This window comes from Nothobranchius furzeri, chromosome 10, assembly GCF_043380555.1.
Source record: "Nothobranchius furzeri strain GRZ-AD chromosome 10, NfurGRZ-RIMD1, whole genome shotgun sequence".
Classification (NCBI taxonomy): Eukaryota; Metazoa; Chordata; class Actinopteri; order Cyprinodontiformes; family Nothobranchiidae; genus Nothobranchius; species Nothobranchius furzeri.
In genome coordinates, this window is record NC_091750.1 from 36,174,113 (window position 1) to 36,187,088 (window position 12,976).

Consider the following 12,976-nt stretch of genomic DNA (forward strand, 5'->3'; position numbering starts at 1 on the left):
AGGCTGTTATCCTTTAAAGTGGCTCCAAGTCAACAGCAGTGGCGTGTCCGGATCTTTTAAAATGGGGTGACCCAGGTGAGGCACTACTTTGTGCATGGGTGGCACCAATGGTTATGCATTTATTTATTTATTTATTTTTACCCCAAACCTTTTGTGGACAATGAAAAGCCTATTTAAAGGGAATTCAGTATGGTGGCACCTGGGGTGGCCAATCAGATTCCAAGGGTGGCATTTGCTACCCCAGGCCACTCCTTGGACACACTGTTGGTCAACAGCTGTCCAAACATTCTACAGGTCTGAAGGAGTGTGGGCCTGTAGCCTGGCCAACCAGCCCCCTGCTTCTTTATGGGAAGATGTGTAGAATCAACTGCTCTGCATCCCTGAGGTCCAGGTAGAGCAGGAACACGAGAACATGGAACGGTCTGACGTGTTCTTACCGTGCCGTTGTTCACACCTTTATTACAGCGTGTTAGCAAAATCAGAGACAATACACATCTTTATTCTAATGGAAGTTATTCAATCAGACAACCAATCAATAAACCTGATCAACGAAAAGCTTTATTATCATTAACAGAGTGAGTATAGTCGTCATCATCAGTCCTGGTGCTATGGGCCTGTGAGCTGGACTGCAGGGAGCTGTCGACATGCAGCAGAGCCAAGCAGACAGACAGGAAGTGAGGTTAGAGGGTTAAAAGGAGGACAGGAAGTGAGGTAGGAGGGCAGACAGGAAGTGAGGTAGGAGGGCAGACAGGAAGTGAGGTAGGAGGGCAGACAGGACAGAACAGGTAGCTATTATGTTATTTACATTTAGGTAGGCAGATGCATTGAAGGCTCACTGGCTGTCTTCCAGAGGGTCCGCCCCCCTTGTGTCTGTGTCAACCAATCCCCTGTGAGGGGGAGCAAGCTCAGCAGGCTGAGGGGAGGGGTGTGAAGGGGAGGCAGCAGAGGATGAGGAAGAGGACAAGGAGAGGGAGGGGTCTGAGGGTTGTTCCATCTGTAGCGTTCCTTCTCTGTCTGCCTCACCTCCCATTAGCAGCTCCTCCCCCTGCCCCCCACTCCCTCCACGAGAGCTAGCAAATTGCAGGTGGGGCAGGACAGTAGATGGGGCCTCCTTGTCCTGCTCCTGCCCACCTGCTGCCTCCCTCTCATGCCGCTCAGCAAACAGCGGCGCCTCCAGTCCGAGGTAGGAGGAGCTGAGATGCCTTAGGTCCAACTCAAAAGGGCTTCCGCCAGCTCGCTCTCCTCCTATGCTCCCTGCTCCTGCTCCACCTCCTCTCTTACCCTTGCGAGGATGTGATGAAGATGAGGTGGGGAGGCCGTCAGGAAGGAGAGACTGGATCTTTGGGAGCCAACGTTTACGAACTCTCCGGGCATTGGTGCACATGTCGGCCGCTATGACGTTCATCTCACTCTCCTTAAAGTTTGGAGCAAAGTTCTGACAGTAGACTGGAGCAGGGGCACAGAGAAATGCTTCAGCTTGTGGAGAACAACGCAAAAAACATCAAGGTGATTGTGTGTGTGTGTGTGTGTGTGTGTGTTTGTGTGTGTGTGTGTGTGTGTGTGTGTGTGTGTGTGTGTGTGTGTGTGTGTGTGTGTCTTACGTTTGACTGTGTTTAACACGCGGTTGTCCAGAGGTTTTCGACTCGGATCATTGGTGGAGGAGCGGATCCCTGTTCCACAGCTATTGGCCAGAGTGTTTCTATGGAAACCAAATAAGTTAATCAGCATGGGCAGGTGTGTGTGTGTGTGTGTGTGTGTGTGTGTGTGTGTGTGTGTGTGTGTGTGTGTGTGTGTGTGTGTGTTGTCCACGTCTACTAGTAGCTATGTAGGTGTAAAATGACTCACTGTAGCCACGTGTAATACAGTCAATATAGCTAGGTGTAACAGGGCTAATTATAGCCAGGTGTAACAGGGTTAACTATAAACAGGTGTAGCAGGACGATAGCCAGGTGTAACAGGGCTAACTACAGCCAGGTGTAACAGGGTTAACTATAAACAGGTGTAGCAGGACGATAGCCAGGTGTAACAGGGCTAACTACAGCCAGGTGTAACAGGGTTAACTATAAACAGGTGTAGCAGGACGATAGCCAGGTGTAACAGGGCTAACTATAGCCAGGTGTAACAGGGCTAACTATAGCCAGGTGTAACAGGGCTAATTATAGCCAGGTGTAGCAGGACGATAGCCAGGTGTAACAGGGCTAACTACAGCCAGGTGTAAGAGGGCTAACTATAGCCAGGGGTAACAGGGCTACAGCCAGGTGTAACAGGGCTAACTATAGCCAGGTGTAACAGGGCTAACTATAGCCAGGGGTAACAGGGCTATAGCCAGGTGTAACAGGGCTAACTATAGCCAGGTGTAACAGGGCTATCTATAGCCAGGTATAGCAGGACTATAGCCAGGTGTAACAGGGCTAACTATAGCCAGGTATAGCAGGACTATAGCCAGGTGTAACAGGGCTAACTATAGCCAGGTGTAACAGGGCTATAGCCAGGTGTAACAGGGCTAACTATAGCCAAGTGTAACATGGCTACAGCCAGGTGTAACAGGGCTATAGCCAGGTGTAACAGGGCTAACTATAGCCAAGTGTAACATGGCTATAGCCAGGTGTAACAGGGCTATAGCCAGGTGTAATAGGGCTAACTATAGCCAGGTGTAACAGGGCTAACTATAGCCAGGTGTAACAGGCTAACTATAGCCAAGTGTAACAGGGCTAACTATAGCCAGGTGTAACATGGCTATAGCCAGGTGTAACAGGCTAACTATAGCCAAGTGTAACATGGCTATAGCCAGGTGTAACAGGGCTATAGCCAGGTGTAATAGGGCTAATTATAGCCAGGTGTAACAGGCTAACTATAGCCAGGTGTAATAGGGCTAACTATAGCCAGGTGTAACAGGCTAACTATAGCCAAGTGCAACAGGGCTAACAGCTCACCTGTCAAAGAAGGTGGCCAGCAGCCTCCTGAGCAGCACCTTGTGTTTGACTCCGGCACACAGGTGACAGTTCATCAGCTGACCTCTTGTCATGAAAACACCTGAACCTGAACACACATAAATATGCATTACATGACCATCTGTAATGTGGCAGTTACCATGACAACAGATGATCTGCTGACCTACCTGCCACAAGCTCCACCTTTTCTCCAGGATCTCCCTCTGTGTAGAGCGAAGGGTGGCAGCGATACCCAATCTGACTGATCAGACTGGCAGGCAGAGCCATGTTGTCGCGACCAACCAGCACGCAGGGGCGTCGCTCGTTAGCCAATGGGAGGGGCAGAAGCTCCAGCTTCTCTTGAACTGAACCAAAAAGCACGCAGGCAGGAAGGGTCAGAGATAATCAACAATCAAAACATATTCCTAAAAACCGACTGAAATATATAAAGAAGCTGATTCTACATTTCTACAGGACCAGGGCCCGAACCGGGACCCGGACCCGGTCCCGGAGTCCAGATCACAGGCTCCTAGAAGGACTTTCAACAAACACACATGAAAAGAACCTGCTGAAAGCTAACGTTACAGTTGCTATGTAGGTGAAACAGCTGACTCACTGTAGGGGTTTCCATGGTGACCGTAGAGGTGTTGGTACAGTCCTGGGTGGACTGCGTTACTATATTCCTCCTCCAGCTCCTCCTCAGTGGGGGGGTGGGAGGGAGGGGAGTCTGTGGGGAGGCTGGTCCCTCCTGGACTAGAGCGCCCTCCTGTCAACAAGTAGGACTGTAGTCCAGGGACCAAACCTCCACCTGTAGTCAGGAAGCACAGAGCGCTGGTCCTGGAAGTCTGCAGCTCTCCAACCATGTCCACTCTGAGGACAGAGAGGGTGAGAATGGGACAGAAGATATGATCCAGGGAGGGGGTTCATTATCCATACATGGTTCATACAGTCAGGCATCATTTTGCACATGAGTGATGACACTACCACAACACAAAACCTCACAGATACACAACCAGAGATAAAGTCACCTAACCTAGACTCCTCCCCTCCTCCTCCGTTCTCCTCGGCTGGGGGAGTGTCCGCCCTTTCCTGCTTGATCCTGCTGACAACCAGCAGCAGCTCCTCTGGACTCAGGGACGGCTGATCCGGGCTAGCTTCCTGCAGCTGGGAGGCACCATTCTGCTGCCTGTCCTGGACGGTTGAGGGGTCAAACTCCACCAGCTCATCAGCAGAGTTTGTCTGGGTGACAGAACAGCAACAGGACGATTCAGCTGCAGTTCCACTGGTAGCCACTAAGTGCTGCTGTTTGCCTCATATAACTGCTCCTCACATAAAGTGACAGTGTGTATTTTCCCTGGCGACAGGGGGCAGTAGACACCTAAATCATTGCAAGCAAGCATTATTTTTGTGTTCAAATAAGACCTGACCAACGGATGCCCATTAGGGTCAAAAATCCCTGGGAGTGCAACCTCCAGCAAAATAACAAGAACATCAGATTCCCTTTCATCACTGGCAACGAGTGAAGAGGTGAACGTGTAAAACTAAAACGTTTATCATTGGTGAAAATTTTGTAACCATTTATACAAATCAGTAAATGTGTTTGTCCTCACGGGCTTCCGTAGAAGGAAAACATGGCATCCAATATGGCGTCGCCCGGAGACGCTCCATGTATTTTAGAACAGATTTTTATGGTTTTATTTTATGAAACTGCAATGTTTTTCAACAACTGGGAATCTTTTAATTCATTTACAACAACATTTCAATGGATATTTCTAGAGATTAATAGTAAAAACTACACACTGTCACTTGGCATTGAAAGTAGTTTACACAGAAAAGCTGTTTTGACTCAAATGTAGGGCTGGGTGATCTGGCTTTGTGTCAAGCCAGCAGATGAGGGAGTTGTAAGTACTTTCAAATAATGACTTTATCTTTCAGCCACTGTTAAGCACGGTGCCTGTGTGGTGACATTGAGGAAGAAAAAAACCTTGTGGCCACGAGTTAACAACTCTTTCCCACGCTTTAAGTATCTCGTGGCCACGAGTTATTATTTTTTCCCCACATGTCACCAGACGGGCATCGTATGAACTAGCTTGGCTCAACAGTATTTTGACAAGATTTACATGCATTTAAATTAGCATTTAAATGCATGTGTAGGTGCACACTGAACACAGTCTAAGTTAAATCTGGATTTAAATAATTTGGATGGGACTGTGCTTCACCTATAACGCTGATGGCAGAGAAAGCAAGAATGTGACCAGGGGTGTTTCTCAATGTCGAGGCGCCTGGCCTCGCGAGCAGATGTCTTGCGAGGCCAGGCGCCTTGCTTACAAGGACACGGTCCTTCCTTGTTCAAAGAAAATGGTTAAATGTAACAGACTTGCATCACGTGACCACGGCAGTTACGTAACGTCACGTGACACGGGAGATAACGTTACATTTATACGTATTAGTTTCAGTATAAATATAAAACGAGCCTTTTACTTTTTAAATTGTGTATATGTTTATTAAATTAAAAGCGAGTTACTACCTGCCAGCCACCGAAGCTGCAACTACTAAGCAACTGTCCAACCATAGATAACTTCTTTGGGTCTAAAAAAAATTTTAAATTAGCTGACTCACTTTTAAACTTGAAAATTGTCCCCGAAGTAGCTGCCGGCTTCTGATCCGCCGTCCTTTTGAAAATGCCGCAGTGTATTCTAGGTAATTTTTGACCAAGGCTAGGCTACAAGACACCTCCCGTGTGTCCCCGCTCAGCTAGCTAAACGGCTAACAAACGGAGAACACACGCCTCGGTAGAACACGAACATTGGAACACGTCTTGGCGGCTCCCGATGACGTATCGCCTAGGCAACCGGGGCGGGGCCAAGACATCAAGGCAAGGTTCCTTGGCATTGAGAAACACCCCAGTAATTTGCCATTCCTTGTGTGATAAATGCTAAGGGGTGGGCGTGGCCACCAACAGCTTGTTTTCCTTAAAGTGACAGAGCCCTGAAATGACTCATTCTGGAAGATATAGAAAATTTCAAGAATGAAGCTGGTGAGACTGTTTTCTGTGAGAAGCCAACCCGGAAGTGACTAAAATTATAGTTCCCCCCTCATCCACAAGGGGCTGGCACCAGTAAGAAGTTCCCATTGACCCCATGTTAAAAATGCCAACTTCAAAGCAGAAATAAACAACAGTCTGATAAAAAAAAAAACATATAGTATAGTACAGTCATGACAACTCGGGGGGGGGGGGGGGCTGATTGATTGACAGGTAGCATGAGCTGTCAGAGCTAGCACTAGCAGCTAGCTCTGGGAAAGGCCTCAGCCTCAGACTCGCGTCAGAAATGTTCAGCCATTTCCATTCTCCGAACTTGACCATTGTGTCCCTGTGTGTTCGTGTTTGGATGTTATTTGTGTATTTGTTGGTCAAAAATGGCTAGCTATGGTATTGACTGCCCTACCAGACCCGGTCCCATTTTTATCAGTAAGTAAAATTATATTTCTGTATTTTCATTTGTTGAATACGGTAAAATACTGGGTATTCACTGGAACGCTGCTTGGTCAAAAATGGGTTATTATGACGTGTTGGTGGGGCTGGCTGGGTACCAAAACTAACAAAGCTAATGTACCAAAACTAACAAAGCTAACAGAGGTTTCCGGGCTTTGCTGGTCCACCACAGTCTGAGATCCACAAAGTCCCCAATGCTGCTAACTGGATCCTGGTCCAGAATCCCATTAGCAGCATCCAGTGCTGGACCAGCATCCAAAACATGTGCTGTTTTTTTTTAGCACGGAAGCTCAACATTATTTGACATGTAGCCCTGTCGAACCCACCTGAGAATCGCAGCATAGTGGAGAGGAGGAAGAGGCCTTCATCATCATCAGCTCCATGCCTCGTTCCACAATGTTTTGAATTTGGAGGTAGCCTGCGGTGTACATGAGCACTAGCTGGTCGCTGGCTGCCATGCTGAGGCGCCCGGTGTAGCAGAACGACAGAATCTGCTGGAAACATGTTGGTGTCACGGAGGACGGCAACTCAAACACAGCCTGGGAGGAGGAAGATGAGGAAGAGTCAGACGCAGAGCTGAACAGGTCTCTGAAGTAGAGCGAGGAGGCAGCCAAGACGGCCCGGTGGGCCTTGAAGGCCTGACCCTGAACCAGGATGGAGACATCACAATAATGTCCACGCAGCCGCTGCTCATTCAGGCTTCCCAGCACGCTGCTGCCAAAGTCTGGAATTTCCACCTGCAGAAGTCCCTCTGACATCATGGGGGCTGTTAGCCTGAGGCAGACGGTATGGTAAGTGGCTGAAAACAACGAGGGGTCTAGGTGTCAGGGATGCTGCAGCAAACTCCAAAATGTTTCAGATCCATGAGGTCAGAGGTCTGGGAGGTCCAGTCAGTCAGAGGTAGAAGAGCGTAAAGATTGAGGTACATTCATCAGAGAGAAAGATCTGGAGCAAGAGAAACAAAAGACAATGAGAAGTTCAAAAGCATCAGTTTCACACCTTCCAATGCAGCAGCAGAACAAACTGACAAACATTCATCGCAGCTCATGTTTCAGTCTCTTTCACACCAAAATCAGCAGTGAATAAATTAAAACCATCATCTACAAAACATCAGATCCCGATGGGACACAGCTCTCTGTCCTGTCCTCAGTCCTGATGAGACAAGTTGTCCCGTCCTCAGTCTAGATAGGACAGCTTTCTGACTTGTCCGCGGTTTCCTACGGGACAGGCTTGTTGTCTAGACGTTCAGCCGTACTGACGTTTAACTCCAGATCTCATCACACATCTAACGCCTTTGGTTTTTAAAGCATCCAGGTGGAGTTTCAGGATTAGTACCTGCCAGATCCAGTCCTTTACATGTCTATTGATCCCCCCACCCCCACCCCCCAGTGGAGAGGCGGTAGTATTACTGTTGTATTGTCATAGAAGTACACAATAAAATAAAAATTACTATCATACAGGCATTCAATTAAAATTAGACAATAAATGATGTAGTTGCAAAAACTGAATTTTTATCCGTGACCTGCATGTTTTGGACCTTTTACACTTAGGTCAGTTCCGTCTTTGTTGGCTGGGGACAGTCTGTCCCCACACTGCCAGGTTTTGTTCATGCAGCCTTCTCAGGAACATGGATGTCTTTGAGCATGTGAGCAGGGTCTACAGAGGCACAGAAAAGTCTGTGGTGCCCATCCTGAGCCCCACCAGTAAGGAAACAAGTGGGCGCGAACAGTGTTGCTTTCGGAGGTTTTGACATGAAGCGCACAACTTCCTACTCTCTCGTTGAGCAGAGGCGTTGCCCTGGACATCCAAAAATGCTCACATCAGATGGTCGGTCCTTGCGCTCTCGTGGCCACAGCGGCCGGTCCAAGCTGCAGTCAGAGAAGATGTTTACCCCAATCGTGCATGTGGGAAATCGCGGCTGACTGATTCTACCGTCGCCAATCATAGGCTCCCATGAAAAGGTAGTTATGAACTCCAGCCGGCCAATCAGTGCATAGGTGGATGTGTACTGTCAGCTGTCCCCCAACTCAGTTCAGGGTTCTTCTCTACATGTCAGCTGAGCTCTTCCTAGAGCTGCACTCTGAGGTGGTTCCTGGAATCTGATGGTGCCATTCTTTCAGACTGGGTCATCCCAGCCTGAATGCCGCTATGACCTAAGGTACTACTGCAGCTTTGCCCTTGACTATAACTTCTGAATTACTTTTTCAGCCCTAGAGTTTCCTCCAGTTTCTTGTGTTCCTTCTTCCTGAAGTTCCCGTTAAAGGGAATCGCTTCATCTGTCACCTCTGCTTTGTTTTGCTGTTTGTTGACCACCAATGATTTCCATTTTGTCAAGCTGCGAGTAGGGGGAAGGTCAGATGCAGAACCAGGGAGACACAAGGCAGGAGTTGAAATAAACATAAAAATCCTTTGTTAGGAGCGATTGTCCAAAAGTAAATCCAATGGGGCAGGAAGCCAAAACCGAAAATCCAAAAATCCTAGTATGAAAACCAAGAGACCTAGAGACAAAGTGCTCTCTGGAGACCTGGAGACCTGGAGACAACGCTGACACAAACAATGGACCGACAACACGTTGAGACGTGGACAGGGTTTTATACACAAAGGGAAACAATCAGGGAGACGGGCGACAGGTGTGCGGGGAGTAATCAGAAGGGATCAGGTGAGACCAATTAACTGAGTGGGGAAAACTGACTCAGTAAAATAAATCTACAGATGAGTGAACTCCTGAAAACCTGAAAACAAGACACCAGAAGAAAAACAGGGATGGGATTACTACATCAGAAAACACTACAGGGGAACCTGAGGGAAACCTGGAGGGACCTGGAGACCTAAAGGGGCACATGAACCAACGAAGAACACCTAAGGGGAAAACCTGGAGTGGGCTGGGGAACACGAGGAGACACATGAGGGGGACGCAGGACGCAGACCATGACACATTTATTTAGCCATCAACTGTTAGTCTGGATTTGGAAGTCCTGTGAGATTTTAGTTCTGCCATTCTCCAACACTTGCGGTGGATCCTTACACTCTTGACTGTGGAATTATATGTGGCAAGGTGGAGAAACGAGGGCCCAGGCCGGATTCGATCCCCAGACTTCCGGGTGAGAGTCATGCGCTAACCAGTAAGCCAAAGGGACATCCCCTTGGCCAAGTAGTCAGGGCGCATGATCAATCGGGACACTGTGACAGGACGCTCACACTGCCTCATATACACTGTTTCATACAGTTGCTTATGGTGTTTAATTTATGCTTCGCCTATCTGGATCTTACATCCTGGTGTAATGGACAGTTTTGGGGGCCTCTTTGGTCCTGTCTTGATAGCAGTATCTCCTCCTTTGGTTAGCAGGGTATCTGATAACTAGCGGTGCATTTGCTAATGGACTCCCCATCCAAATGGCTCTTTGGGACCTGGCTTACTCTTTGGATACGCTTGGTTGTGACCGATTTTCTTGAAGCCTCATCATGATTGCCATGTGTCAGCAGGATCAAAAGATCTTGGAAACTGTGCTGAACATCTGCAATGATGGTGTCAAGTTCTTCAACCCCTTCAGTTGGGGTCGTCTTGCCTTCATCGGGGATCATTCCACCACATTCCTAATGACATTCCAATCCCTGGTGAATAGGATCATTCATTCTTGGCTTAGTTTGAAGTCCTCCATGTAGAGAAGGTGGCAGATGGCTGCTCCCCAGTTGAACCATGTCCATAGCCTCTCTTTGTGACAGTGAGGGGTTCAGGCTGATGGAGGACAGTAAGGGGACTGAGCATCATCTTGACTCATGCTACACTTGTTGCCAACTTATGTGATCATCCTTCAAGTGGTCTCTCCACTTCCCACTGAGGTCTTCTCAGTGACCTGTTGATATTATACAATTCCAAGATCTCCAGGATTCGTGCATGTGTCAGAGGCTTTCTTCTAGTTAATCACAGCAGTGCACAGGTTGCTTTCTGGTCTTCAAGTCTTAGTCAGTGGTTTTCTCAACCAGCCGCTGGTTTACAGCTCCACTGGTGAGAGTCACCGTGATAACCAATCAGCCAAAGGGACATCCCCTTGGCCAAGTAGCCAGGGCGCATGATCAATCGGGACACTGTGACAGGACACTCACACTGCCACACAACTTTTCATTCTCAGACGTGTTCTTGGATGTCTGCCCACGCCATGTCTCGGTTCTCATTGTAAGGTATTGCAGTGATCTGCCCTCTAGCCAGAGGACCCTGGTGTTGCATGAGGCCTCCTTCTCCCAGATGCTTCTCCACTATTGTTCAGTCTCAGCACTTGACGAGTCTATCCTCATGTTATTTCCAGCCACTGACAATACACTTTGGTTGATGCAGTGGAGAACATCTTGCTTATTCTCTAACCTTGGCATCTCTGGTGCTTCTCAGTATTGGAGCTTGAGCTGTTGTTTGGTAGTCTCTAGAGACTCCAGTATGGACACGTTGCTGTTGTTCTCCATTACACCTTCCTGAGAATTGTGTGGGTGGTAGTCACCCTTTCTTACTCGCTGCTGTACTGAACTGCCCACTAGGGTCTAGTGAAGTACACTTCAGATTTTTACAGTACAGTCCACCAGAGTTCACGGAGGTCCTAGACTGACACAGACTTGTTTGGTTCTGCAGAGCCCATTTCAGTTCGATTTAAAGCTTTTGTTCAGAGTGCAGAAAATGTAAACAAACATGCAGACAAGACGTTGATAGAGGGACAAGTGTGACTGACGAGTTAAAAGAAACACTTAACAGTTTCAGAAACAGACAGACATGAGATACAGTCAGAGCAGAACGGGAAACAGTCAGGATCTCCTCACCTCCTTCTACTCCTCTTCCTCCTTTCCTTCTCCATGCAGCAGGCAGGACGGCTGGCTGGGAGAGGTTTTCTTCTTTTCCTCCGTTCAGTCAATGCATCGTCTGGTGTGTCACAGGAGGAGAGGCAAGGGGTGGGGGGGGGAGGCAAGGATACAGCAGACAGCCGAGGAGGAAGAGAGGAGGAGGAGGAGGAGGAGGAGGAGGAGGAGGAGTCATCTGAGGACATGTAGGGAGCTAATGCGGCTAACTGCCCTGCAGAGGCTGAGAGACAGCATGCATCACAGCTCACTGCTGCAGAGACAACACCGTGCAAGGCTGACAATCACACAGGAAACTGTGACAACACGCGTGCGTGTGTGTGTGTGTGTGTGTGTGTGTGTGTGTGTGTGTGTGTGTGTGTGTGTGTGTGTGTGTGTGGCATGACTTGGCCAAATACTCTGCGCTGCATTGCAGTGCCGAGGCTGAGTTGGCATGCCGAGTACATAGTGTGCATTCTGCGACTGTGTGCCAGCTTCTCTCTCACACACACACTAGCACACGTCCATGCACACACATATTTCCTGCAGAGAGACAGGACCTGTCTGTCTCCCTCGGACTTGTCAAGTCTGGATTTAAAACTATTTACAATATTAAGGGGAGGGGGTTAATGACAACTTGTATGCACCTGCGTGTGGCAGTTTAAGGAACCCGAGGTCAGATCCTGCTGGAGAACTCTCTAAACCACAGAACGATTCTTCAGGTCCTAAACTTGTCCCGATCCTGAACGCTCTTCCAACGGGGACATCCGAAAACCTGATTCTGCATTCTCCGGTTAAATTGAACTCATCAGCTTATTCAACCAAAAGAGTAATCTTAGTCCCTGAGCCAACTGGACCCAAGCTAGACGACTTAACCTGACTAGTCCTAACTAGATGCAGCTAGACCCTGAAAAACCTAGCTTGGCCGTCTAACCAGCTAGAGTCTAGTAGGGTCTAAATGCTAGACCCTACTAGACTCTAGCTATACCTGATTAGATGCAGCTAAACCCCACCTTCTAAACCAGCTAGATCCAGCTAAACCCAACAAGACCTAAAGCAGTCACCATTACTCAACTCTACTCAGGTCGGGTGGTGTTCTGTCACAACTGAGAAATGGCTCTGGTGGGTGAGCTTAGAGTAGAAGGGGGAGGGGTTTATGCTCGACAACTGCAAGCATGAGTTGATCTGTATGATGATGAGCTACAGTGTAGCCGCAGCTGCCCTGGGGCGCACTGACAGAAGCGAGGCTGCCAAATACTTGCGCCACTGGTCCCTTTGACCACCGCAAGCAAGGCAAGGTGGGCTAAATGTCTTGCCCAAGGACACAACAGCAGCAATGATTGATCCTACAACTCTCCAGTTGCTGGACAACCCGCTCCACCTCCTGAGCTACTGCTGCCTCAGATGACAGACATGGTGGTGATGCTAACCATTCTGCTTACTTGGTGGATTTTTGTCAGACTCTCATCCTGGAAAAGGCTGCAGGCAGCAGGCGGGAAACTGGAAAAACCAGTGACTCCATCCTCCGAAACAATCAGTGACCAAAAGTCTCTGATGTTGTTTTTGGCTGGGAACCACATCAGCAGTTACATCCTGGAACCAGTTACTGATGGAAATGCCGTTCAACCAAACCTAACTGGTTTGAGTCCTGCTGAGGTACTAATGGTATTCCAAAGGGGTTCGAATGAAGGCAACTGGTTTCTTGAAGGCGTTTTGCTTCTCATCCGAGGAGCTT

General features: G+C 48.4%; 1 protein-coding gene across 1 annotated transcript; it reads right to left on the reverse strand.

Moving 5' to 3' along the window:
• Positions 1–696: 696 nt before the first annotated feature.
• Positions 697–7,327, reverse strand: LOC107386173 (nucleus accumbens-associated protein 2). Its single transcript, XM_054730329.2, has 7 exons — positions 6,750–7,327; positions 3,964–4,169; positions 3,547–3,800; positions 3,119–3,295; positions 2,934–3,039; positions 1,602–1,699; positions 697–1,446 (listed from the first exon to the last, which is right to left on the reverse strand). The coding sequence occupies exons 1-7, from the start codon at positions 7,182–7,184 to the stop codon at positions 833–835; spliced, it is 1,890 nt and encodes a 629-aa protein (XP_054586304.2). The 5' UTR covers positions 7,185–7,327; the 3' UTR covers positions 697–832.
• Between the last annotated feature and the right edge of the window lie 5,649 nt (positions 7,328–12,976).

What these genes read in the sequence shown, in the direction of transcription:
- LOC107386173 (XM_054730329.2), bottom strand. Translation starts at nt 7,184, where the DNA reads ATGATGTCAGAGGGACTTCTGCAGGTGGAAATTCCAGACTTTGGCAGC. An exon ending in GGAGGAGGGGAGGAGTCTAG is followed by an intron (nt 3,801 to 3,963) that starts GTTAGGTGACTT and finishes CTCTGTCCTCAG; the next exon opens with AGTGGACATGGTTGGAGAGC. An exon ending in CTGGCCACCTTCTTTGACAG is followed by an intron (nt 1,700 to 2,933) that starts GTGAGCTGTTAG and finishes TGGTTTCCATAG; the next exon opens with AAACACTCTGGCCAATAGCT.